This window comes from Onychomys torridus, chromosome 9 (genome assembly GCF_903995425.1).
Source record: "Onychomys torridus chromosome 9, mOncTor1.1, whole genome shotgun sequence".
NCBI classification, from domain to species: Eukaryota; Metazoa; Chordata; class Mammalia; order Rodentia; family Cricetidae; genus Onychomys; species Onychomys torridus.
The window spans coordinates 105,638,855-105,663,431 of NC_050451.1; the positions used below are offsets into that span (position 1 = coordinate 105,638,855).

Sequence of the window (24,577 nt, forward strand, 5' to 3'; positions counted from 1 at the left end):
TGGGACTTATTTAGACGGCCCTGCTGTTGAGACTTCACTGGTTTGGCTTCCCTGCATTTTGGGAGAGGAAGTCTCATAGCAGACATCCTGTTCCCCGGGCTGTTACCATCTTTCGACTCTGTTCTTCATCAATGCTCCCTAAGCCATAAGTGAAAGAGCTGTGTTGTGGGTGAATCGATGAGGCTGGGTACCAACCAATCACTTTTCTCTGCACTTTGATTACTTGTCATTTTATGTAATGGTCTCTATCTGCTGCAGAGAACTTTGTTGATGGATGAGAACTGTACTTTCTTGTGGGTATAAAGATAAATATTTAGAATACAGTAGAGATTATGCTAGGTTTGTGAAGTAGTGGCTATAGGTTTGCCTTACATCTGTGACCTCACTAGCCCCAGGTATCTGTCTGGATTTCCTGCACCAGGCATTATTCTTTTAAAAAGTTTCTAGGAGAAAAATTATCTCCTATGTACAAATGTTAGAAACATAAAGTTACAACTGGATATGTTCTGAAAAGTATTGCTATGTGGTCTTAGTCAGGGTTCTGTAGAAGAAAAGAAATCATTAAAATGAATATATATTATATATGGGATTTGTAAGAATTCAACTAGTCCAACAATGGCTGTCTACCAAAGGAAGGTCCAAGAACTCAGTAATTGTTCAGTCCCTGATGCTTGATATCTCTGCTGCTCTTTAGTAAGTGCTGGAATCTTTAAGAACTAAGCTCTAATGCAGGGAAGGCGTGGACTTGCCAGTATGAAGGCAATCAGGCAGAGAGAGCAAGCTTCCTTCTTCCATGTCCTTGTATAGGCTGTGAACAGAAGGTGTGGCCCAGATTAAAAGTGGATCTTCCTACCTCAAAAGAACTAAAAGTGGGCCTTCTTGCTTCAAATGATTGAATTAAGAAAAAAAATCTCTCACAGATGTACCCAGCCACTTGGGTTTTAGTTAATTCCAAATGTGGTCAAGTTGACAACCAAGAACAGCCATCACAATCCTCTTGTCAACTTGACACATAATCATATCTCCTAAAGTCATACTTCATTTCTAAATGGAAATAATAATCAGGTTATAATTACAAGTAACATGATATAATAATCCCATGAATAATTGCAAACACATTAACCAGGTCATAATTATACCTAAAGTGATATAGCTGTCCTTGTACAACCTCACATTATAAATTTTAAAATAGGTGGCAACATCCCTTAAGGGACATTATTTTAGTATCTCAAACTTACATATGATAACTACTGATATTCTCTTAATTGATGTTACATTACATGATAAATTGAAGGAAGAAAACACAAATATCTATACAAACATATTCTTAACAAAATATGACAGAAACACTTATATTGGGTATAATGTTCGTTTCCGCAACCAGTCACATGGCTTTAGTTGGTGTTTAGAACTACCTTCCTCTACTGCCCATTTTGTATTTCCTTCAACCTCAGCAAGCACCTCAGCAGTTCTTGGCTTTTTTCCTGGAGGAGTGACCCATACCTTCATTCCTGATGGGTTTGTGTCCTTTGTCATCCTGCCTGGATTTGGTTGTTGTGCTTCCTATTAACTTTAATCACAGGACATGGTAGCCCTAAGAGACACTGTAAAGGATCTCCTGCACTTAACTCCACTGTGGAGAAGCAATCCAATTTCTCTATGGTAAGCTGGATCTATCACCCCTCCTAACACTGTTATTCCTTTCTTAGTCTGTTGGCTTAAGGGCATCAGAAGCCCAGAGTGACCAGCGGGATGTCAGACCTTCCAGTTCAATGGAATGTTTGTTGTGGCCTCTGGCAGGAGCACCCTCACCTCTGAACCTAACCATCTAGGCCAACAGAAATTAGAGTTGTGGGGACAGGAAGCATAATCTTCCCTAGCAGGTCACTGGGGAATGACAGTGAATAGAACTGTTCCATTTTGGACCCTTGATTCCTGGACCCATGCATCCTGCTATCATGGGAGAAACAGTATCATACATTGGACACTTATTAAAAGCATATTCCATCCTCTGGAGAACCCTGCCCCAGCCCTCCATGCTGCTGCCCCTAACTGGCACTGTAACTTTAAAAAGCCATTCCATCTTTCTATCAAGCCAGCTGCTTCAAAATGGTGGGAAACATGGTAAGAATACTGGCTTCCATGATTGTGGGCCCACTGTCATACTTCTCTGCCTATAGAGTATGGTCCTTGGTCAGAAGCAATATTGTGTAGAATATCTTGATGATGGATAAGACACTCTGTAAGTGCATGGATGGTAGTTTCAGCAGAAACATTTAGCAGGAAAGGAGGATCCATAATAGGAATAAATATCTGCTCCAGTAAGGACAAAGCATTGGTCTTTCTATGGAGGAGTGGTCCAATTTCATCCACCAAGTCATTGGCTGGTCACCCCAGGGAATGGTCCATATCTGGGGCTCAGTGTTGGTCTCTGCTCTTGGCACTCATCAGTAGCTGTAGCTAGGCCAGCCTTGGTGAGTGGAAGTTCACATTGTCAAGTCAAGGCATAACCTCCATCTTTGTCATCACAACCAATTTGTTCATGTGCTTATTGGAAAATGACAGGGATGTCTTGGGGGAAAGCCTGACTGACTGTCCACACAATGGGTCATCCTATCTACTAGACTGTTGAACTTCTCTGTTGCAGTCACCTTTTGATGAACACAAATATCTTCACATCATTCACCCACTTTGAGAGATCTAGCCACATATATTTCTTCCCCAGATGTCTTTCTCACCAATTTTCCAGTCTTATGCTTTCCAAGTTCTTTACCATCCAGCCAATCCATGGCTACAGCCCGTAACTCCGTGAACAATTAAATGTCTGGCCATTTCTTCTTCCAAACCAAATATATGAATGACCATTTACAGTGCCAGAAGTGCTAGACACTGTGAAGATTCCCCTTCACTGGTGTCTTTCAAGGTTGTCTCAGAAAAGGGTTGTAATGCTGCAGCTGTCCATTTCTGAGTGGTTCCTGCAGAGCGTGCAGAATCATTAGTAAGGCAGGCCCTAGTATTCTCTTCCTCAGTCAAAAGACCCAATTAAAAGCAGGTCTTTTCAATACAAAGTATTTAATTACAAAAAATCCCTCATAGATGTACCCAGCTGCTTGGGTTTTAGTTCATTCCAGAGGTAGTCAACCAAGAATAGCCATCACACTGTCTCCTGAAAGTCTAGAAAAGGGATTATCTCTTGATAGCTGGTACAAGGGAGAAAACATCGAGAAATAGTGAGGGAAATGTTCCCACACCAACCTGAGTGGAATCACTGTGGAAAAAGATTGGCATCTCGGTCCCTAACTTCATTACAATAAAGTATTTGATTTCCCATGATAACCCTAACAGTGACATGAACAGCTGTCAACAAAATTAGAAGAAAATGCCATTATGTGGAATTCACCCACATTTGCTTGTCCTATTTCCATACCATTGCTCAGGAGAATATTTTCAGAAAGTTCTTCCAGTAGAGGTTTTCATTATTCAAAAGGGATCCCTGCAAGTCTGGTATGCTGCAGATGACATACACTTGTTATGTGAGATAGCATGGCTCCCAAATGGTTGCTTATTGAATGCCAAATCCAAGTACACAAAAGATTCTGAGCCACAATTGGTTTAATCCTGAAACTATGCTATAAAGAATCTGCTATAATTCCCATATTTAGTGGTTGGTTCTTGCTATTTGTAGTGGTTATGTTCCGTATGGTCATGAGAACTGACTTGGCAAATACTGAATCCTAATTCCTAAGAGGAACATGGGATTAGATGCTGATGGGTGGCGAGAGTTGACAGCCCACATGGAAGCAAGTTCCAATTTGTTTTAGTTTAAGAAACCTTATCTAAGACCTGCGCACTTGATGAACAATGAACTCGAGAGACCAACTCAGAGTTGAATGAAGTGTATGTAAAATGTATGTTATCCTTATGAGACACATCACTTCCTTCCTAGTGTCTGGCACATTAGACCGTGCGTAAGCTCTGTCTACGTCAGGGACCCATTTATCCAGTGAAATCATAGAGAAAACACACACAGTGTAAGAACATGGATTAAGTAGACCACAGAAGGGCTATTCTTTACAGTAATACACAGAAACTGGAATAGAGAGGGCCTTCGTTCAACATTATCTGAGAACATGCACATGGGGCCATTCAATTTTTTTTTTTTTTTTTTTGCCACATTGTCTATATCAATAAAAGTATTGTGAGTACTGATCTTAGAGTTTACAAATGAATTTTCAGTAAGAAGACAAATTTGCAAATAGGAAATTTGTAGATAATGAGGAGCGGCTGTATTTGGGAAACCTGTGAGCTCGTCATTCCATATTCATGTGTTAGTTCTTTTCTGTTGGTGTTTATACACCTTTAAATTAAAGAGGTATGAATTAGAGATTTGGGGAAGTAAGAGTTTCATGGAAAAGTGTGAGGAGTCTTATACTGTTCACTTCTGGATGGACTTGCATATTGACACTCCCTCTGCTTCTCCTAGGTCTTTCAAGGCTGTGGCCAGCCCAAACCTGCTCCAGCTCTCAGATCTGCTCGCTCGGCTCCAGAAAATTTTAACACGCGTTTCCGGCCCTACAACCCTGAGGAAAGACCCACAACTGCAGCAGGCACGAGCTTGGACAGGCTGGTGAGTACTCCGACTGGTGGCCAGGATGCCAGGCCGTTTGCTAAGGTACAGGCTGTGGGATCCCCAACACTGGCTGGAAATCAATCTTACGCTGGTACCTGCTCCTGTCCCAAACACAATGGTTGACAGTGAAAGTGCTGGGGTTTTTTGTTGCTGTTGTTTTCACTTTTAGATCATGGATTTGATTATTTAGGAACTCCTAAGACTGCTGACCCACTAGTGCAGTGACTAGGATTCCAACTTCATATTTCTTCTGAAATGTTGCTCTCAAAGCCCAGTTGCTGGGTCTTTCAGATGTATAATTACAAAACCACATTTCTAATTCATATGCTTCATTTCTTTTCTTTAAATGCTTGCTTATGTGATTATAATGTCCTATCATTTTCTTAGGATTTCTCATAGTCTAACTTTTCTGTTTGGAAAGTCTCTTTCAGGAAGTTCCAAATTAATACTACTTTTTTTCTTCCCTAAATGCCTTTGAAAAACAGGGGTCTTAGGACCATTTAAACGTGTGTTGGGGACTAGTTGGTTTTTATGTAAGAAAAAATTATGTTGTGATGGCTACTATACACATAATAAGTACAGTTTTTAATGTGTTTTTAAAAAACAAATTTGGCATAAAAATTAAGAGCTCCTAATTTCAAAGAAATATGGCCTGATCATTTCCAATTCAATGTCTTCAGTTCATAATGCTATAAACAATCCATACACCTGTGCTGTTAGTACTATGGATGCTGCTTTGCCAATTATCTTGATGTAAAATTAGCAGATAAAACCCTCAGGGTCATACAGCATTTGAACCACATCTGATTGTGTCATATAAACTCAATCTCGAGGGTTGTTGGTTGTGAAATACTTTATTAGTCACTGTTATGAATAGCTTTATGGTTTTAGTTAATACCTCTTCCACAGTGTAGAACTCATAAGATTAAATTGGTTGTGTTTGGACTCCACGTAAGTACATCTCAGCATTTCTTTCCATAAAAAAATCAAACGAATGTAACAACATAAAGGTCTATCCATTAAGTGTCAAAGTGAAAGGTGGCTGTTCTTGTTAACTGCTAAATTATGCTTTGAATTTATTACCCTTTATTAGCAAATAAAATCCCTTCTTCAGCACAGGTTTCAGAAAAGGAATCCTAAGCATGATTGCTTCGACCTATTCCCCTTGCTCACTCCATCCTCTATCACATATTCAAGAATATTTGAAAAATAGTTACTATTTGTCTTTTAAGCAACCAACTCTACTCTGCCAACTGACAACTCGGTCAGCTTTTTCCAAGAATGTCGGCTTTTTTTAGAGTACATTGCTTGGATTCTACTTCACGACATGCTTTGCGTCTCTCTAGGCAGAAACATTGGGGAAGTACAGATTTGATTTCATTTTAGCTAGTGTGAACTCAGCCATTAGAGGAGGTTAGGCCCGTCAAGATTTCTGCCAACCCCAGTTTAAAACTGGAATACAATGTCAGATGAATCTGTTTTCACCATCTCATGTACAAAATTGTGCCCACAGAGGATAGTGTTGTTTTACACATCTCAAAAATCTCTTAGAGGAAACTTCCTGTTAAATCTTCTCACAATAAGTGAATAAAGTTTTTAAAAAACAAGGGCGTATTATATACTTAGTTAAACTGCATTAAATTTGGACACCATAGAGATATTCTATGACAAAGGAATATTTCTCCTTTGAAACAGTGAAGTATTTCTCCAGGCTAAGTTAACACATGCCCTTAAATGAGGAAAATAAAATAAGGAAAAAACAACCTGCTACTCCACACAGTCTTAGTGCAGTAAAACACAAACTAAATAAAATGCAACACTGAAAATTTTCATGATCTTCAAAGTCTGATGGATACATAATCCAGGATTTAAACCTTGAAAGAAAATAAAAAAACTTCACCAAGTAACCTTTAAAATGCACCCGTAAAAGGAGTCTGTAAAGTATTGAAGACATTCTATTTTCTGTCCCCTGAAAATATGTTTAATCAATCTTTTTCTAAGAATAATTGACCGTGGTTAACCACTTGTCATATGTAAAAACTCAGGGCCAGTCCCAGAGTGAAGGTATTCAAGCCAGGAGCTAAACTGATCATACAATGCTCTCCATCAGTACTAATACGGACTTCCTCCTAGGTGTGACTTCAGCCTGTGTAGGTGAGAAGGGCAGTTTTGTTCATACTGTATGTTATGAAATTCTGATCTCTTTTCAAATCTGAGAATTAGCCATTTGTAACAGCCAGTCTCCTCCCAGTTCCTCTCCTTTGCTCCTAAGATCAGTTGTTCCCACATCAAAAGATATTCTGCTGAGGTTATTCTTAAGACATAGACACTGGGCCCCAAGCTCCCAGCAGAGGCTCCCTTTGCAGCCCCTGGCTTCCCCAAGGCCATTTCCCTTTAAGCACCTGCTTGTCTTCTGAAGAGAGGTGAGAAGTCGGATGTGGTCTTTTAAGGACCTGTTCAAGGGGCAACCCTGGTAAATTCTCCAGATGGGTCTGTTCTCTATTATGGCCTGCCCCCACTGTTTGTAAACAAGGCTTGTGATACCTACTCCTGTTTTAATTTTTCCCTCAAAAGATGTTTCCTGAATATTTATAAGAAGCATGTGTCCCAGAAAAGGAGGAAATTGGAAAAGATTTCTCTGTTTCAGCAGAGAAAATGTTTTAAAAGCCAACATCAAAAGAATTATCCCCCTCACCATACCCATTTGCCTACATGAAAATCACTGCATTCTGACGCTGGTGGAGGGTGGCTTCTTGACATCCTTTAAATTAGTGCCTGTGGTATTGACTCTGGAATCTGTTGGTAAATGTTCTTATGTCAGTTATTGTAAAACTGTGTGTGTTTTTACATGAACTGATAATTGAGGGGTTTGTTTTAGAAATAAAGGTCTCAAACCCCAAGTCACTGCTAAAACTCACAGAAGAGAATCAGAAAGAACACAGTATCTTTCAAAAGGCCCAATCCCTTCAGAAGGAGCCTGGAAATTCTATCTCATAAGGAAAAGTTTTCATTTGTTCTTCGAAAGTTGTGTGGGCCTAAAATGATGTTGACAGTGGCCAGCAGCTTCAAACATGCTAGCCTCAAGTCATGCTTTGTTTTCCAAAACCAAAAGATTGTATTTGTGTGAATTCAGCTGCTGATAGAAAGCTGGCTTTGGGAGAAATATCAGAGTCCTCACTACCAACAGCCGCATTTTAGTGAGGATGCCAAGGCCATCACCTGATCCCACTAACAGGCTGGCCTCACCATCATAGCTCATCCCAGCAGCCTTCCTGTCCCCACAGGCTGCTAAAGGTTTCCAGTTAAGTGGGCCAGAGGTCATTATTTGCACTCTGAAGGGGATTGGTTCTTTTCTCCTTTTCATAAATTTATCCTCTGTGGATTCTCTGAAATACCCTGATGGAAGGTTATGAGTCTAGAAAGTTCCCACTCACTGGAAACATCAGGCACAAAACTAATTCAGCATGAAGTCAGTAGAGTTCTCAGGTCTGAACACAGAGAGGTGTTGGGCATCATCTCCTGAAAGGCAATTAGATGAAGAGCTCTGAAAATTGGAGTACAATGTGCTCACTCAGTGCACTGAGGCAGAGACTGTCTGTTACTTACAGCAGTTCTTTCATTAGGGCAAATCTGAACTCTAAATTACAGCCCTTAGAGGAATACAATTTATAAAAGTCAACCTTAAAAAAAAAAAAAAAAAGACTTGGAAGTTAACTTACCAAGCTGTGATGATCTAATCCAAAGCAACTCCAGTAAGCATCTCACCTTATCCTGGTCACCAAGATTCCCTGGTTATTCTCCAAGTCACTAAGAATGTGGGCAGGGTAGATGGAGTGCCAGCCAACTGATGAATCCAATATGCCTTTTGCTGTGCTATGATGTATAAAATAACCTCTTTTTCTTTTTCTTTTGAACTTGTTTTCCTCTTGCTTCCCAGAGGACTGTGTGGAGGACCATGCAGCATAGTGTAAGCACTGGTCTTGTTCTTTTGTTCATCCCATTTGTCTAGAACATTCCTGAGAAATGCTTCCTCCCCTTTTAACCCTAGCCCCAACCTTTCTCCTTATCTGGTATGAGTAACCCACTGTGTGGGGTCAACTTGCTTCTTCCTTTGGTATTTACGGCTCATAACTGCTTTGGTATTCTTTCCCAGTGGCAAAGTTTCCAATCTAATTTTTGTGGAACACTGCTTCATTTGGTGGGTGATTTAAATTCTATTCTAATATTCAGACTGTTGTCATCTGCCTCAAAAACTAGCCCATCCCAATGGGCTATATTGGCCTTTTCTTCTTGTGCTAAGAGAATAATTACCCCACAGTTAATAAAAACAAACCGGCATCAACTCTCATGCACAAGAAACTAATTTTCCCATTAGCAGGGACATGGAGAATTTAGGGCTTAAAAATAGTTTATGTTGTAATCTGTTTTTTCTATATATATTTTGTTGTTCCTATTTGAATGTACTGGGTGTGTTGTTTTAGTTTGGTTTTGTTGTTTGTTTGTTTGTTTTAGCATTGTGGGAGAGGGTACTGGATATTGTTTTATCTGGAAGTGGCCTGTATCGGCTGAAGACGAGAACTGTAGGTCACCATTTACCCAAGCGTTACAGAATGTAATTTCACTATTTCATGATGGTAACATTCTTTCAGAAGGACCTGTATCCTTAAGCCAGAAATTGGGAACATACCTGTAATCCCAGTTCAACACCAACCTGAGCTACCTAGAGAGTCCAAGGCCAGCCTAGGGCTACGTATCCTGTCAGAAACAAAACAAATTTCACAAAGATCTCTACACTACATGTGTCCTACATCAGGAAAGGGGTATCTGCCACTGGAGGAGTACTTATTTTTTCAATAAGCACTCCCATGATGTAACAGTGTTCTCTATCTCCACCCCCACCCTCAACCCACCCCCACCTTAACCTAGGTGGTACTGTGTGAAAGTTTTCCTTTAGAATTCATTTATTTCAGCGGGGCAGTGGTGGCGCACGCCTTTAATCCCAGCACTCAGGAGGCAGAGCCAGGCAGATCTCTGTGAGTTCGAGGAAAGGTGCAAAGCTACACAGAGAAACCCTGTCTTGAAAAACCAAAAAATAAAATAATAATAATAATAATAATAATAATAATAATAATAATAATAATTCATTTATTTCAAAGAGAACCGGTCCATGCTGAGTAGCCACCCATCCATGGTATAAATTCTAGCCCAGGGCACTTTGGATGAGGTCAGAGAACCTAAGACTTAAATCTAGAATAGGAACATCCTAGGAAGGAGGTCCTGGAGGAAGAAACAGGAGGACAGAGGACTCAAGGGTTCCTGATATTAACTAGAGGATGAGAGGGGAAATCATGGCTGGGTAAGTTAGGCTTCTGTCAATCTGGCCAAATGAGTCACCAAAACAGCTCCAGCCAGGTAGTACACATCTTGTGATCTTCCCTGTTCACTGCCTCAAGATGGCCATTTGTTCCAGCAAATGAGCCCTGGTGATCCCCTCAGCAAGTGGTTACCATGACCCTGTGACTCTACCCCTAGAATCTCCCCTTCCTTCAAAGTCCTGGAATGAATATAATCACACCTTATCTGCTGGGCTGGGCTTGTTTGTTTACTGTCACCAAACATTAAACCCCAAATTCGATTTTTGATAGGATCTTTCAAAAAAAAAAAAAAGCTGCATCTTCTTCAATTCATTGGTATTTAGTAGAAGCAAGCATATTATCAATAATACCACATACAGGCTTGGGTACTGGCAAAACACTATCAAGATATGCACTTTGGGGCTGGAGAGATGGCTCAGAGGTTAAGAGCGCTGAATGCTCTTCCAGAGGTCCTGAGTTCAATTCCCAGCACCCACATGGTGGCTCACAACCATCTGCAGTGAGATCTAGCACCCTCTTCTGTATACATAATAAATAAATCTTTAAAAAAAAAAAAAAAGATATGCACTTTGAGGCTGGGAAGGTACGTTAGCACTGGCCTAGTATGTGCACAGTCCAAGGTTCAATCTCCAGCATTGGGATGGGGAAGGAGCCAGGGAAGAGGAGAGAGTGGGGTGAGGGGAGGCACCAATTTAATTTTTTAAATATTGCTTTGAAACAAAATGGATGTGGTAACAAACGTTCTGGAGTTTTTTGGTTTTTTTTTTTTTGTTGTTGTTTTCAGAGTAAAATGATAGTCATAAAAAAATGTTCTCCCATGCCTCTCTGGGGCCATTTGGATGTGATTTAGGAAGCCTGGGTTGTAAGGATTGGGAAACAGTTGTTCATTTCAAATTGCCACAGCATTTCATTGGCACCTCAAAGGAGTCTGCATCCGGGGGAGCTCCACCACTTTGCATTTCAAAAAGGTGTCAAGCTGGATTTAAGAAACCCTTTTATTTTCCAGAGGTTCAGTCCCTCTCTTTAGATTGGAACTGATCCTTCTACTGTCTATCTCAACACACACACACACACACACACACACACACACACACACACACACACACCCTTCCATCTTTGCTTAGCCTGAATAATAATAAGAAAAACATCCCTAACAACAGGAAACCAGATTCTCTGCTTTAATTAGTTTCCTAAAAATAAATGGGTCAAAGTTAGATTGGCTTGCAGTCTCTGCTGCAGCTGAGTAAATTATGCCCATTCACCCCTGCAAACAAACCGCTACTGCTCAGTCCCCTTCGGATCATGAGCTGCCCTGTCTTGCCTGAACCCGCTTTATCTGTTTGCTATAAAACCCCACTGAGACACCCCAGTTTCATTTCCACCCTTGGAAATAACAGCAGCAAAATGCAGTGTGCTTTCAAAGTCAGGAGAAAATAAAAATACATGAAAACCAACCCACCCGACTTATTCTGTCTTTTTCTTGCTGTTCTACTGGCAACACACGCAGCATGAGGCTGCAAAGAAATGCCTTTCCCATTCAGGAGGTTTGCATTTGATTGGACCCAAGTGGGGACTCTCAGAAGACACCCATAAAAAGAGGTGACTTATCTCCACGATATGCTGCTTATTTTGTGACTTTGAAGGATGCACAAATCTAAGTCAATGGTGAGCACTGCTGGAAATCCACCAAAGAAGGCTGCTGTCCTGGAATCCTCAGCTCCTACCAACAGAGGCAAAGCAAGGCCGCGTTCACCTCCTTGGGAAGTCATTCTTTCAGGCACATCAAAGAAGAGCGAGTAGCTGGGTTTCCTTGAGTGAGCTTGCACACCACCAGGAGAAAGACAGTTCAGAGACCTAGCTACAGTAACTTCCTGGGAAACGATACATAGTCTCTATCGCTGCTTTAAAGACATGTTCAGGGAATCCTATGGCTCCTAATAGCAACATAAAACCATGCTACAGTTTTTACTCAGTATGAGTGTCTAAAAATCTACTCCCCTCCCCCACCCAAAAAAAAATCCATTCAACTCTGTTAAACGCTCCCCTCTAACCTCATAAACGCTTCAGTAAAATCTTTGGTGATCTTCGTGTCATTAAAATGAAATGCTCCAGGCTCAGACTTAAACAGGACTACTGTGGATTCGCGTCTATTTTATAGGCTGTCAATATATTTACTTTCTGCTTCAGACTTTGAAGTTTCTTTCAGAATTCCTAGACTTCAGCTAAAATCCAAATTGATGCATTCTATACTTCCAATCAATCCACACACGTGTGTATTGAATTCTTCGCTGTTGCATAGCTCTTAGTAAAACTACCTGCCACATAAGCTCTCCTTCACAGGGAGATGTTAGTGCTGGTCATCAACAAGGGAGGGTGACTACTCACCAAAGACATTGCTTTTGATGTCAGTTACATATGCTCTGTCTCCTCCAGGGAACAGTAGGTAGCGAAGGGCTTCCTAAACAATTAGCATACAGTAAACAGGAATTTGATTTCATAATCTAGGATAGACTACACCAAACAGAATGGAGAAGGAATATTAACAAATGAATAATTATGGACAAAATATGTAAATTGAACACATTAAACATCTGCAGCATCCTGGGCATAGACCGTGTCTAACAGCTCATTTTCTCCCTCACACACTAGAACTTTCTACCCGAGTCTTGAGCAAATTAAACGGAAACTTTGCTGTCAGTTATAAACTAGTCAAATGAAGAAGTCCATCTGCCTACTCATTTCCAGAATCTTCTTCTATCAAGAAATGAAACTGATGTTTCAGTCAGTTGATCAAAAAAAAAAAAAAAATTAACAAGCAAGTCACACTACATTGCTTAAATTAAAAATGTTTTTCATGTGACACATCAGTTGACATGGGCCTTTTTATTAAATATTGCTCAGCTTCCAGACCTTTATCTTGTCACAGAAAACCTGCAGTAATTTTTCTTCCAAGCTGTCTGAGACATTTGCTCCACAACTCCCCAAAGTGATGTTCATGCTTATGAGAGATAGAGCTAAGAAATGGGATATTTCATAACTACTAGCTCTGATATATTTGCTGTATAATCAATCAGCTTTTAACTGACTCTAGGGCCCATAGAATACATTTTAAAGCATTGGGAATTAGGCTATTCCCATAACATGTGTGGACACTCTTTACTGCTGGCAATAAACCTCAGGCATAAACATTGCAGAGAAAAACTGAATGAAGGAAAGGAAGAGCACTTGGGTGAAAGTTCCCTTTCCTTCATAAAGGCAGAGAGACATCTACAACATGCAGTAATTCTATCACTTAAGTTCATTCGTGGTCATTTTCACCAAAAACCTCATTCCACAGATATTTTCTTACAACTTGAAGACTGTCCAAGCTATTAGAAAATGGAAGCCGGGTTGACAGAAATGGAGTGAACTATGAGCAGAGGCAACTCCACTATTATTAGCTTACAAAAGGTGGGGAGAGAATGTCTGCACATGTGTGATAGCTTTAGAACCGGTCAGTGCCATCTTCATCTAGATGGACAGTAACAACAAAAACAGAGCTGCCACTAAGAGGAGCCCCCACAGTGCTGCTCGGTCTAACACGGTGATTTCTTGTTCATGTCCAAGACCCACTGGTTGCCTGTGGGTCTGCAGCACCCTTCCATCAGGCCCCTGGGAGACAGAGAAGCTGTTGATAGCTCTTCATATGTCACACTAGCTGGAGAACCTGGTCATGTAAGAACAGTAGCTGTTAATGTCTCCATCTGGAAGGAAAGCATCACCGCATTCATATCTAATTGGCCAAAGTGAGTCTTGTGACCAGGGCAGCCTTGCAAAAGTTAGTGATGGATATTGGTGTATATCTCACGCAGATAGAAAATAAACATGTTGGTGATGACACCGTCGAGATTTTTTTTTCTTTTTTAAAAAAAAATGTACTGATATTTTCATACATGCATAATTTCATCAGGACCACTCCCTACTCCCTCCCCTCCAACTTCCCTACACCCCTCAGTCAAGATTTTCAGACTGACAATCTACTTTGTAATCCTCACTCCCTAAAGCAAACCTTGCATTGGAAACCCACACATGGAGTAATCAGTCACTTCATTCAAGAAGTACTTGTTGGCTCTAACCTGACAGAGTCAGAGCTCACAAATCCATGGAAAACAAGAATACAATTAACTATAATTTAAATCAGAACATGACATAATGATTGGCATGCAATGGACTGATCCTTTCATGTGCTTTTGAAAGAATGTGCATGAAAAAAATGGGGAGCCAGGAGTGTAACCCGGTTGTGGAGGGCTTGTCTTTCCCAGCAGGTACACAATCTGGAGTCCAGTCTCCAGTACTGGCAAAAATAAAAAGGTGTATGTGTGTGTGTGTGTGTGTGTGTGTGTGTGTGTGTGTGTGTTGCTCCAGCACAGCAGCAGCTCTGTCTAAATCCAGTGGTCATCATAGCATCAGCTGCTTATGAGGTCCCTCTGAACTTGGAATTCAGTCCTGAGTCAACCGAAGCACAGACATCTCACTCCACAGCTGATGTTAGTGACTCAGAGAAGGATGTAAAAGCTACTGCCGATGAGTAGGAGGAAAGTGGCAGGAGGGAGACAGGATGAGCCTAGACGTTTTTATTACTGGCTTTTAAGCATCTTTTGGATCGAGACAATGTGTACTTTCAAAGCAGCTTCCACATTGCAGACTCCGGGTGCCTGTCTTTTATGACTCTGTGTCAGGTTTGCTTAGGCGAAGCAGTTTTTCTGCCTCTCCCCTTTCTGGGTCAACCTTGTTGAAACAAATCAAATTGTTCCCTCTTTCTCTCCCTTTCATACATCATCATTTGAAATGACTGAGAAGTTGTGTTTTGGAACCTGCCCTTGTCTCCTCTTCCAGTACCAGTTCATTTCTACGCAGTGTTCATGAAGGAGAAAACTTTTCACAGGTTAATCAGGGAAATTGCAACAACTGACAGCAGCAGCAAACGTATCGATTGCAATGAAAAGTCCAGGGAATGTGTGCGTCTTTGGCTTCTGCGCGGAGCCATTTGCAAAATCTGAGAGCTTTGATCCTACTGGGGAGAAAAATTACAATACAAATTCATAAATTATTTATGTGTAATGAGGCAGGAAACCGATGACTTTGTAAATTTTATTCTTTAGGATTTTGACCTCAGAAAACTCCCCCAAAGGAGCTGGCATTCATTTCTGTGAAATATACTCATCTACTAGCTTGAAAAGATGAGTACTTCCTGTGTTTCTTTCCTAGCTCTCTGAGTGCTAGGGAAAGGGGCAGGGGCTGAAACAGCCCTGGGAAGAAATAGAAACAACCAACTGCTTTAATTGATCTCACATAAAATGCCAAGACCCAGAGGCTGTCTGGAGAACAAGACACATGTTTCTTGGGAAAATCAAACCTTCTCTTTATACCTGTTCTCAAGAACAAGATGCTGCTTAGGAGTCCTCATGCCCTCATTGGTGCAGGCTTCTTAGTAAAGGGAATACAGCTATAAGCTTTTTATACTTCCATTTAAAAAGTTCTGAGAGGTGAGATGGCTCAGCAGTTAAAGACACCCGCCTGACAGCCTGTGTTCAGTGCCTGAGGTCCACATAGTGGGAGCAGGAAACTTACTTTAGCAAGTTGTCCTCTGACCTGCACACACACAAACCACACACACACACACACACACACACACACACACACACACACACACACACTTACTACAGTTTAAATGTTTTTAAGTTTTCCTTCTCTGAGACCTTTTGTTCTACAGTTGTACTATTAGTATATATGTAAACTTTTTGCTCATTTTACTCAGGATATACTGAGATTTTTTAATCTGATTACTCTTCCCATTGCTCTGGAAAATTCTAAGTCACTGTCTTTTCAAATATTGTTTCAGCCTACTTCTTTTCTGTCTTTGTTCCTACTTCATAAGACGTGGCACATGCTTGCTCTCATTGTGTTCTCCAGACTTAACCTTTCTTGGTCTCCTGTTAGGAAGAGAATCATTTCTTTCACTCCCCTTCTCAGCTGATTAAAGCTTTTCCCATGATATGTAATTTCCCACTTAATCCATCTGTGTACATTGATTTGATTGTTGATTTCTGATGTTTATTTCTTCCTTTCAAATATGCTGGCTTTAACATCTTGCTGCTTCTCATGTTCCCGGTTCTACATTTCTACATTTTTCATTTTAAACATATTCCCTTTACACTATGTTGAAGAGTTTCTGATCCTGTCTAGTAGTTATGCAGATTCTCAAGAATCGTGCTTTATTTCTTTGTATTCCAACCGTGTGTGTGTGTGTGTGTGTGTGTGTGTGTGTGTGTGTGTGTACATATTCCTTGGACAATCAGTAGGAATTCTTTTTTTACCTGTGTTGAAGGTTCTATCTACTTGATGCTCACCCTGAATGTCCCCCGTAGCCCCCCATAGTATTTATGGGGCACTGACACAAGGTCATCACTGAAAGGCCTACTTTAATCTTCTATCCTTTACTCAACCTACAGATGGATTAGAGGCAAAGCTTAGGGCATCTGGGTCTGCAGACTGTCCTTCCGGCAGAAGCTAGCTCGATGCTCTTATTCCGAGTACAGAGTCCCATTTTTACCTAGCTTCATGCCTTTGAAGATTTCTTTCTTGCCAACTTGTTGATTCCTTAAAAATATAATTTCTATATTTTATGTAGTAGTGTTAGTTGATTTTAGTAGGCAGAACCGTCAGGGGATGCAGTTTTCTATATTTCCCAAGAAATGCATAGAAACATACATACACAAACACAAAAACACAGACACAGAAACATACACACACACACACACACACACACACACACACACACACACATACACAGGTTTACACATGGTAACTTCCTCCACCATGAATGTGTCAAGATCTTTAGACCTCATGAAGTGTTAACCATTTTTCATTCAGAGCATTGTAATAATTATTTACATGGCTCCTCTGTTTCTGATAATTTTTTTTTAGAAAGCTCTGTTCTAGTGAGCTACAGAGCAGTTGGTGTTGTTGGCTAACAGTATTCTAGGGACCTACATGAATTCTTGATCAGCAAATTCCACAGCCCCAACTCTGAGGCTCTAATGCGGCCAAGCGTGAGCCTCTTGACCCAAGTCCTTCACAAGAACAAGGTCTTACAAATAAGACCCAGGCTTCTGGGTACACACACACAGAGAACACCTCCTTGCTGGGTACACACACACACACACACAGAGAGAGAGAGAGAGAGAGAGAGAGAGAGAGAGAGAGAGAGAGAGAGAACACCTCCTTGCTACACACACAGAGAGAATACCTCCTTGCTGGGTACACACACACACACACACACACACACACACACACACACGGGGGGGGGGCGGTGGTGGAGGGAGAGAGAGAGAGAGAATACCTCCAGAACTCATTGCTGGTGGGTTTCTCCTATGGCAAATTCTTAATAAAAGATGCCACTCCTTGCAAAGAGCCTTCACCAAAGTAAACCCAAGTACACCATTCATGACATTTTTATGTTGACACCTAGAAAGGCTCATCTCCATAAACTTACCAATCTGCACCAACGGTGCAAAGCAAATAGAAGAAACTAAGCAGTCAACTCTGGGATGCAGGGTGATGGGAGTCATTAAGGAACACTCCTTCGGCGATGATAGTCAGTTGATTGTGTGGGGCATGTCAATTACTATTTCAACCTAGTTCAAGTGCTCTTTTCATAGTACAGCTTTGTGTCACTTAACAACTGGGGTATCTTTAAAAAAATACTTCATGAGGTATTTCTGGCCCTGGGCGGGCGTCATAGAGTGTGTGTACTCAGTCTCAGATGGACTTCATAGGACCTTTGGAGGCAAAAATGATGCACACTGAACACAAGATGCCACCTGATCTCACGTGGCATATTCTTTTACAGGAAACTTTATGTATAAACTTTTAAAGCACACTCTAAATAATAATTTTTAAAAAACACTGTACAGTGAGTACGTAAGCCAGCAAGAAATGTACCTGTTTACAGTCACTGTCAGTAGTGGACTGTGCACAATGGTGTTTGCTGTTTTATACAAAGTACAGTGGTTTTATTGACAAAAGTGTAGACAGAAGCCTGAGGATCACTTGAGGTAGTGTTCTGATGTCACCAGGCCCTTGGAACTTTTCATCTCCTGGTACTAGCCTCATATTTTAGCTCAAGACTACATTCTGCTGGGCATTGTAGAGTGAGCACTTCCATATCTGAAGCTGCAAATCTCTCCCACAGACCACTCAGCACTGCCTTAACCAGAATTCTGGACCTCATGGGCTGGTGCTGGCTCCTGTGAAGTACCTAATACAAGCTGTTTTGGTTTGGGACTTTACTGTTCCTCAAAGACCCATAGCCAAAGGGTTGGTCACCGGCTTGTGGTGTTCCTGGGAGGTGGGAGAGCCTATGGCCAGTGGGATATAGTGGAAAGAACATAAGAAGTTAAGCTGCGCCCTTGACGGGAACGTTTGCACCCCAGTGTCACATCTGTTCTTCCATCCCTTTCCTCCTTCCCGTTCTCCCTCTCCTTCCCGGCAGCTTTCTCTGCCACACCCTTAATCTATGGTGTTCTGTGCCTCCACAGCCGAAAACAGAAGGACCAAGCAACCACTCGGCTTCTGAAACTGTGAGGCAAAATCAGCTTTTCCCCCTCTGTAAAGTGGTTATCGCAGAACCCACTATCACATAGGTCTGCCGGGTAGGCTGGCATGGTACACATGTGTACTCCATTTCTTTCATTGATTCTTTCTCTACCTGCCTCAGACAGGTAGAGAAACAAAGCTGTATTTAGTCTCATCACACCTGCTGCTGTGTGCTCCAGGTGAGAACTCTGAGACCGGAAAGATGCCACCCCCACACAGTCTGGCACTACTGTCCCCTTATCAGCCCTTCCTCACCCCTGTGTGAAGATTCTGCACACATAGGCAGAAGTACACCTGTATCTGTGTCCTCTTGGCATAGGTTAAAAGAGCAGAATGACACGTTATGGCCATGTGTTAGCTAAGGGATTTCTTAATCTTGTCTCATTTTCTGACTTGTGAAACATTTGTTGAATATCTGTGATGTGGCTGCATCAGGAGTAAGCTCTATGTCCTTGCTCTGCATTAAACCTTGTTGCTATTACCAGTGTTAGCAGGGATAACAATAGTAGATTGTCGGCAGTTACTAGCGGCATTCAGTTGAAAAGATTCAGGCATGTGGGGGAAATAAGTTTACTGCAGATAAACCCTCCCACCCCAACCCTTGCTCTGTCCGGTGTCTTGTCAGGCTTCATGCTTCAGCAGTGAGGATGGGCTGCTCAAACCGGGTGCAGGTGGGCCGGTCACTGAGGACACGTCCAAAATGGGAGCAAGCCGATGCTGGCTTCCCACTCTATTGTCAAATAAAGTTAAGAGCAAAGCTTCTGGAAGACACAGCCACAGAGCAAGCTGGTGAAATGTCCCGGGGTGCACATTTGAGAAGCTGATAAGGGACTCGGGTTCTATGAAAGAACTCAGGAAGGATGCTGCTAAACGGTGGAGGGAAACAATCTAGAGACATGATGGCATCTAAGGAGACGGGGGACTCATTGCTGAGAGCGAAGTGCATGCCTGTGGCCTCACGTCACTGCCCAGCACTGCTGCAGAAAGGCTTTTAGAACACGTTCAAGCCAGGCTAGGCAGGAGTACCCGCAGATGATATGAAAAACCCAAATTAGCTGACAGAAATGAGTATGAAGGTGAAATGCATTTGAAATAGCTCTTTTTTGAAAAAAAATCCCTTGAAGGTGATCACCAGGGACATGTCTCTGACTGTAATTTGCCTGCACGATGATCTGTGCTCCAAAAGTAGATTTGACTACAGGACTGACAACAGGAAGAAAAATCTTGCAGCTATTTTTATGTCCCCCACTTTGACCTCTCTCCTTTTCAAACACGAGGACAGAAGCATCACGCGCAGACTAGAGGCACAAGGACAAGAGACAAAGAACCAGAGTAAGAACCCAGGCTTTTCACTTCTTCTGGATTTATGTCCATTGAATTCTCCTGTCCGTCTGTCCTACAAAACAGAACAGAGGCCAGGCTGAGGCAGGATTTGCCTCCCAGGCTATTGTAGAGCAACAAATCTCGAGACAGAGGCTATATGTCTGTGAAGCCCTTCAGGACAGACAGATGGTTTGCACAGTACTGCCTCACTTGTGGAGCTGGAAGCAGCCAGAACCTGCTGTTACTTGGTGTCAGCCATGAGGAGATTCTCAGGGCTGGTTTCCATTCCCAGAAGCCCAATTCGACATTCCTACAGGGTCTGTGACTTATCTGCCATCACCGAAGCTCAGCCTAGAGGTGACACGGTAGTGGGTTTGCTGCTGTTGTGTTCTGTGGCCCGGTGCTTCTGGAAGCTTTGATTGGCAAAGAAAGAGAGACAGGAAAGCAGAAAATGAGAGGTTTGCCTTCCTGAGGCTAGGGTTAGTCTTAGAGTCCAGAGTAACTTCACTGTAGATGACAGAGCCTGGGAAAGAGCACTCTCCCGGTCTTGTTCAGCTGAAGGAGAGCAGAGACAGGATCTTGGGGACAGTGAGACAAAGGGCAGTGGGGGCTGGGTGCCAGTGGCTACAAGGAGTGCTTCCAGAATAGTCAACAGCTCTGTGAGTTTGCTTCTCCTTAAATTATTGACCTGTTCTCAAAGGCTGCTGACTGTGAGCCTTCCGATTCAAAGCATCCGCTTGGGGGGTGGCTTCCTAGTATTATCAACCCCCCCTTTTTTTCTAAATTGTGGATTAGGAGTAATAGCCATAGGTCTATTGATTGAAAGTGATAAGGGGTTTTCAGCACAGTAATTTAAAATGCCCATGAGAATCTGAACGGCCCTTCTGGATTACTGGCTTTGGGTTGAAACCGTTCTTACATACGTTTGTCTTCTGTGGCCCAAGGATTTCATTATCTGGAGCTGTGGTCAGCTCCTTTCCAACCCTTCTGAGCCAGTGACTCAAGTGGCACTTTGGTTACCAGCAACACTGATGCCATGGGCTGGCTCATGCCGGCTCTCAGAACACAACTGTGTGTTTTGGGAAACAGAGCAAGAAATGACAGGCTCCTGGCATGGGGTTTTACCTCACCACAAATGTGTCTCCTCCCTCAAGATGGTCACAAGAGGAACAGAGGGAGACAGCAGTGAGCTAGCCATGCTCGGTGGTCAGAGCCCCTGGGGAGAACAATCCAGAGCATATGTTCTGCATTTGCTGATGCTCACTTCAGACTAATAGCCTTACTTTCCCAGGATCCAGAAATAAAATGACAGATCCCCAAATCACACCAGCTTAGAGCCAAAATAAGTTCTTTGCCTTTTAACTTGTAGTCTAATGATAGACCTGGTAATACAATCTTAAACAGTGCTATGCTGATTGTAAAACACATTTTTATTCTCTTTTTCTTCTGCTAAAATCAGGGATTTTGGAAGTATGTGTGGCATGTATCTATATTAATATACACTGAAATAATATTACAAAGGAAAAAATAAACAAAACACAAGTAAAATTAAACTTGTGTTCACTCTCCTTTGTCACAAAGAAAATGGATGCTTTGGAGGCTGGAGAAACGGCTCCGTTAAGAGCATCTGAGCACAGTTCCTGTGATCCATGATGGGAAGCTGACAACCACCTGGAACTCTAGTTCCCAAGGATCTGGTGCTCCTGCTGACCTTCGCAGGCACCTGCACTCACAAGTGCACATAAGCTTACACGCACACTCTCACACACTCATACACTCACACACATACACACATTCACACACACATAAACTCACACACGCACGCACAAGCGCCTCCTCTCCTGTCACAGGATGGTAGATGCCTTGCAATCAGTCTGTCTTTTTCAAGGATACATTTTAAATTAACCCCTGTCCTACATGTTCTCATCTTCTGTTAAAAATGTAGATTAAGGCACAAGGCCTTCCAGTGAGTCCTCTAACCTTTCCTCTCCTAGGTAAAAGGGCAGGAGAGGGGGCAGAAGTGATGAAGAGTTCTTAAACTCGTTCCCATCTTGCAAGCACACACCACAATGACGCAGTCCCTCCTGGTCCTCTCTGGAGACCCACTACCAGCACCAGCATGGGAAAGGGGAGTCTTCCTAGGCTCCCACGATGTTTTATCAACAATCTCATTCTCACAGCCGAGTCAGGCTTACAGTTTGGACGCCACCTCCACAAACGTGAGACAGCAAACACTCTCAGTCCGAATGTGGGACTCTGGCATTCTGAGGCCCTCCTCGGGCATTTCTTCACACAGAATCATTATAGAAGCCTGACCCAATGCCTTCTGCCGGCCAGGGCTGTTTGTGTAGCTGTAACAGTTTCGCTGGCAGTGTTTGAGGCTGCTGTCCCCTGTGTCAGCAGACTGCCTCGTGAGAGGGACTTGGGGACTGTTGGAATCTCACAGAGATGATTAATTACCCAGCACCTCATCACAGATGTTTCCGTCAGCTTGGCTCTGGGGGCCTCTTGCTCCCCTTCCCCTGTTCTCTTCAGCTCCAAGTTTCCCACCCTGTGGCTACCTCACAGCTGGAACTTCTTCTCTGAAATTCTAGGCCACAACACACGAACTGAGGTGTTTTTGTATCATGGTTCATTTCCTACAACAAAAGCAAAGCATTAAAAATGCCAAGCACTTGGAAGCTGCTGCGCTTCCTGGGGGCCCTCCACCTCCATCCCACTTCTCACCACCTTCCCCACCTCATCCCCACTGTCCCTTCTGCAGGGACACTAGGTGTTCAGACTGACTGGAAATAGAGGTCCAAGCCCGAGCTTACTGTTTCCTTTTGTGAGAGGCTCTGGATTCTGTTTCCCAGAGCCAAGCAGAATAAAGGTAGGTGGTTCCACCTGCTTCCCCTTTCCCTCAACAGCCCCAGCATCTCCTTTCCCAGGCTAGAGAAGCTCCATGCTGAGAGGTTTCCTACCTGTGAGCAGCTGATCCACACTACACACCTGGAATGTTAAAACTGACTTTCCATCCACACATGCTTCCTCACCCTCCCCTGTGAATTTGGTGAGAAAGAAATTAGCAAAGGGTTACCTCCCCTGCCTCCTAGAGATGTGGTACATTACAAAGCCCACAGCTGTGGAAAGAGCTGTCAGTGTTTTTATGAAGAGCCTCTCTGCCCGCTCGACCAGCATTCTGACCATGTGGATTACCTACATCAGATGCTTATTAAGATGGAACAGCCCCAGGAGCTGCAGGAAATCAGCTAAGGGAGACTGAGAGCAAGAGATCTATCTATGTCTGTGTCTAGATATGTGGTGTATGTGTGTGTGTGTGTGTGTGTGTGTGTGTGTGTGTGTGTGTGTGTGTGTGTGTGTTGTAGAGGTCAACATCTGGTGTCTTCCTTTCTTCCTCTCATTTATTTTTTGAGACAGGGTCTCTGACTGAACCTAGAGCTTACCAATTGTGCTAGGCTGGCTGGCTGGAGAGCTTCAGGGTCCTCCTTTCTCTGCATCCCCAGGGTGGTAGTTACAGATGTGTCCCTCTGTGCCACACATTTTCACATGGGCTCTGGGATCTGAGCTTAGTGTTTGTGCTTCCCAGCCCCAAATCCATGTCATTAACAAGTTCTGAAATGACTCAGATGTTTGCTACCACCATGTTAGATGCTACTGACTTCGAGCAGGCTACCATTTTCATCTCTGCATCTGCATGACTAATATGGCCTGTGAATATTTCTTGGGAGGATTATTGTAGTAGATATGTATAAATGACCTCATGGCTAATGCATGATAGAGTTCATGAGAAAGCAAGTTCCCCAACAGAGACAGGAAAGCTCACACCAGACTTCTTGGCAATGTGGACTTGAAGCTCTGCTTTTAGCTGCCTCTGATATGGGTCTTGACGATGTCGGCCACAGTCTGGTGTCACAGTCTGGTCTCACTTCCCTGACTTTGTCAGAAACAAACGCAAAGGCAGAGATGACAGCAACACAGCCCTGCCTCCTGCAAGCCTTTCCATAAAAATATTGCACATAAATGGTAAACAGACTAAGAAACGCTCTTCCTGAGCATCCTGTGGTCCATCTGCTGAATTTAGCACTTTCCCATTCTGAGATGGGATCTTCTTTTGGTCTGAGGTTGCATAGTCTGTAAAGGTGTGGCTAGCCTGGTATAGAAGGGGTGTTAACTAGAAGTCAGGAGCTCTAGTCCGACTTTGAGCTCTACAGCTATGAGTAGCCTTAGGCAGGACTCAGTTCCTCACTGAGCCTGTGAGATATGTCTTTAAAACAAGAAATGAACTTTGAAAGCTCAGCAGTTCTTGAGCAAACCAATCATGAGCAAACCTGAATGTGGGGTTGTGAAGAGTGACTCCATCTAGGTCCAGTCAAGAGCTGAAGACCAAACAAACTCTTCAGATATAGATCCTGAGGGGAGAGGGAGGCTGTGAAGGGGAGGGCACTGAGAGCTTCACTGAGACAAAGCCGATGAGCCCCTTCCTCAAAGTCTCAAGGTTTTATTTCCTTGTTCCGAGTAGCAAGTCAGTGGTTCTTAGTGAATGTCTCCTATTTCCTTGTTATCCGAAAGAGAGTTAGAGCAAACAAACGCATTCCTCAGGAACGTCTCC

At 42.7% G+C, this 24,577-nt stretch overlaps 1 protein-coding gene across 2 annotated transcripts in view; it reads left to right on the plus strand.

The window, feature by feature from the left end:
- Gpc6 (glypican 6) overlaps positions 1–24,577 on the plus strand; it is a 1,076,942-nt gene that overhangs the window by 983,853 nt on the left and 68,512 nt on the right. Inside the window, exons 6-7 of one of the 2 annotated variants that reach the window (XM_036199808.1) lie at positions 4,484–4,627; positions 8,568–8,597. In XM_036199808.1, the coding sequence (XP_036055701.1) occupies positions 4,484–4,627; positions 8,568–8,597 (174 nt within the window). The remainder of the gene's footprint in view (positions 1–4,483; positions 4,628–8,567; positions 8,598–24,577) is intronic. The other variant, XM_036199809.1, reaches the window with a different exon arrangement.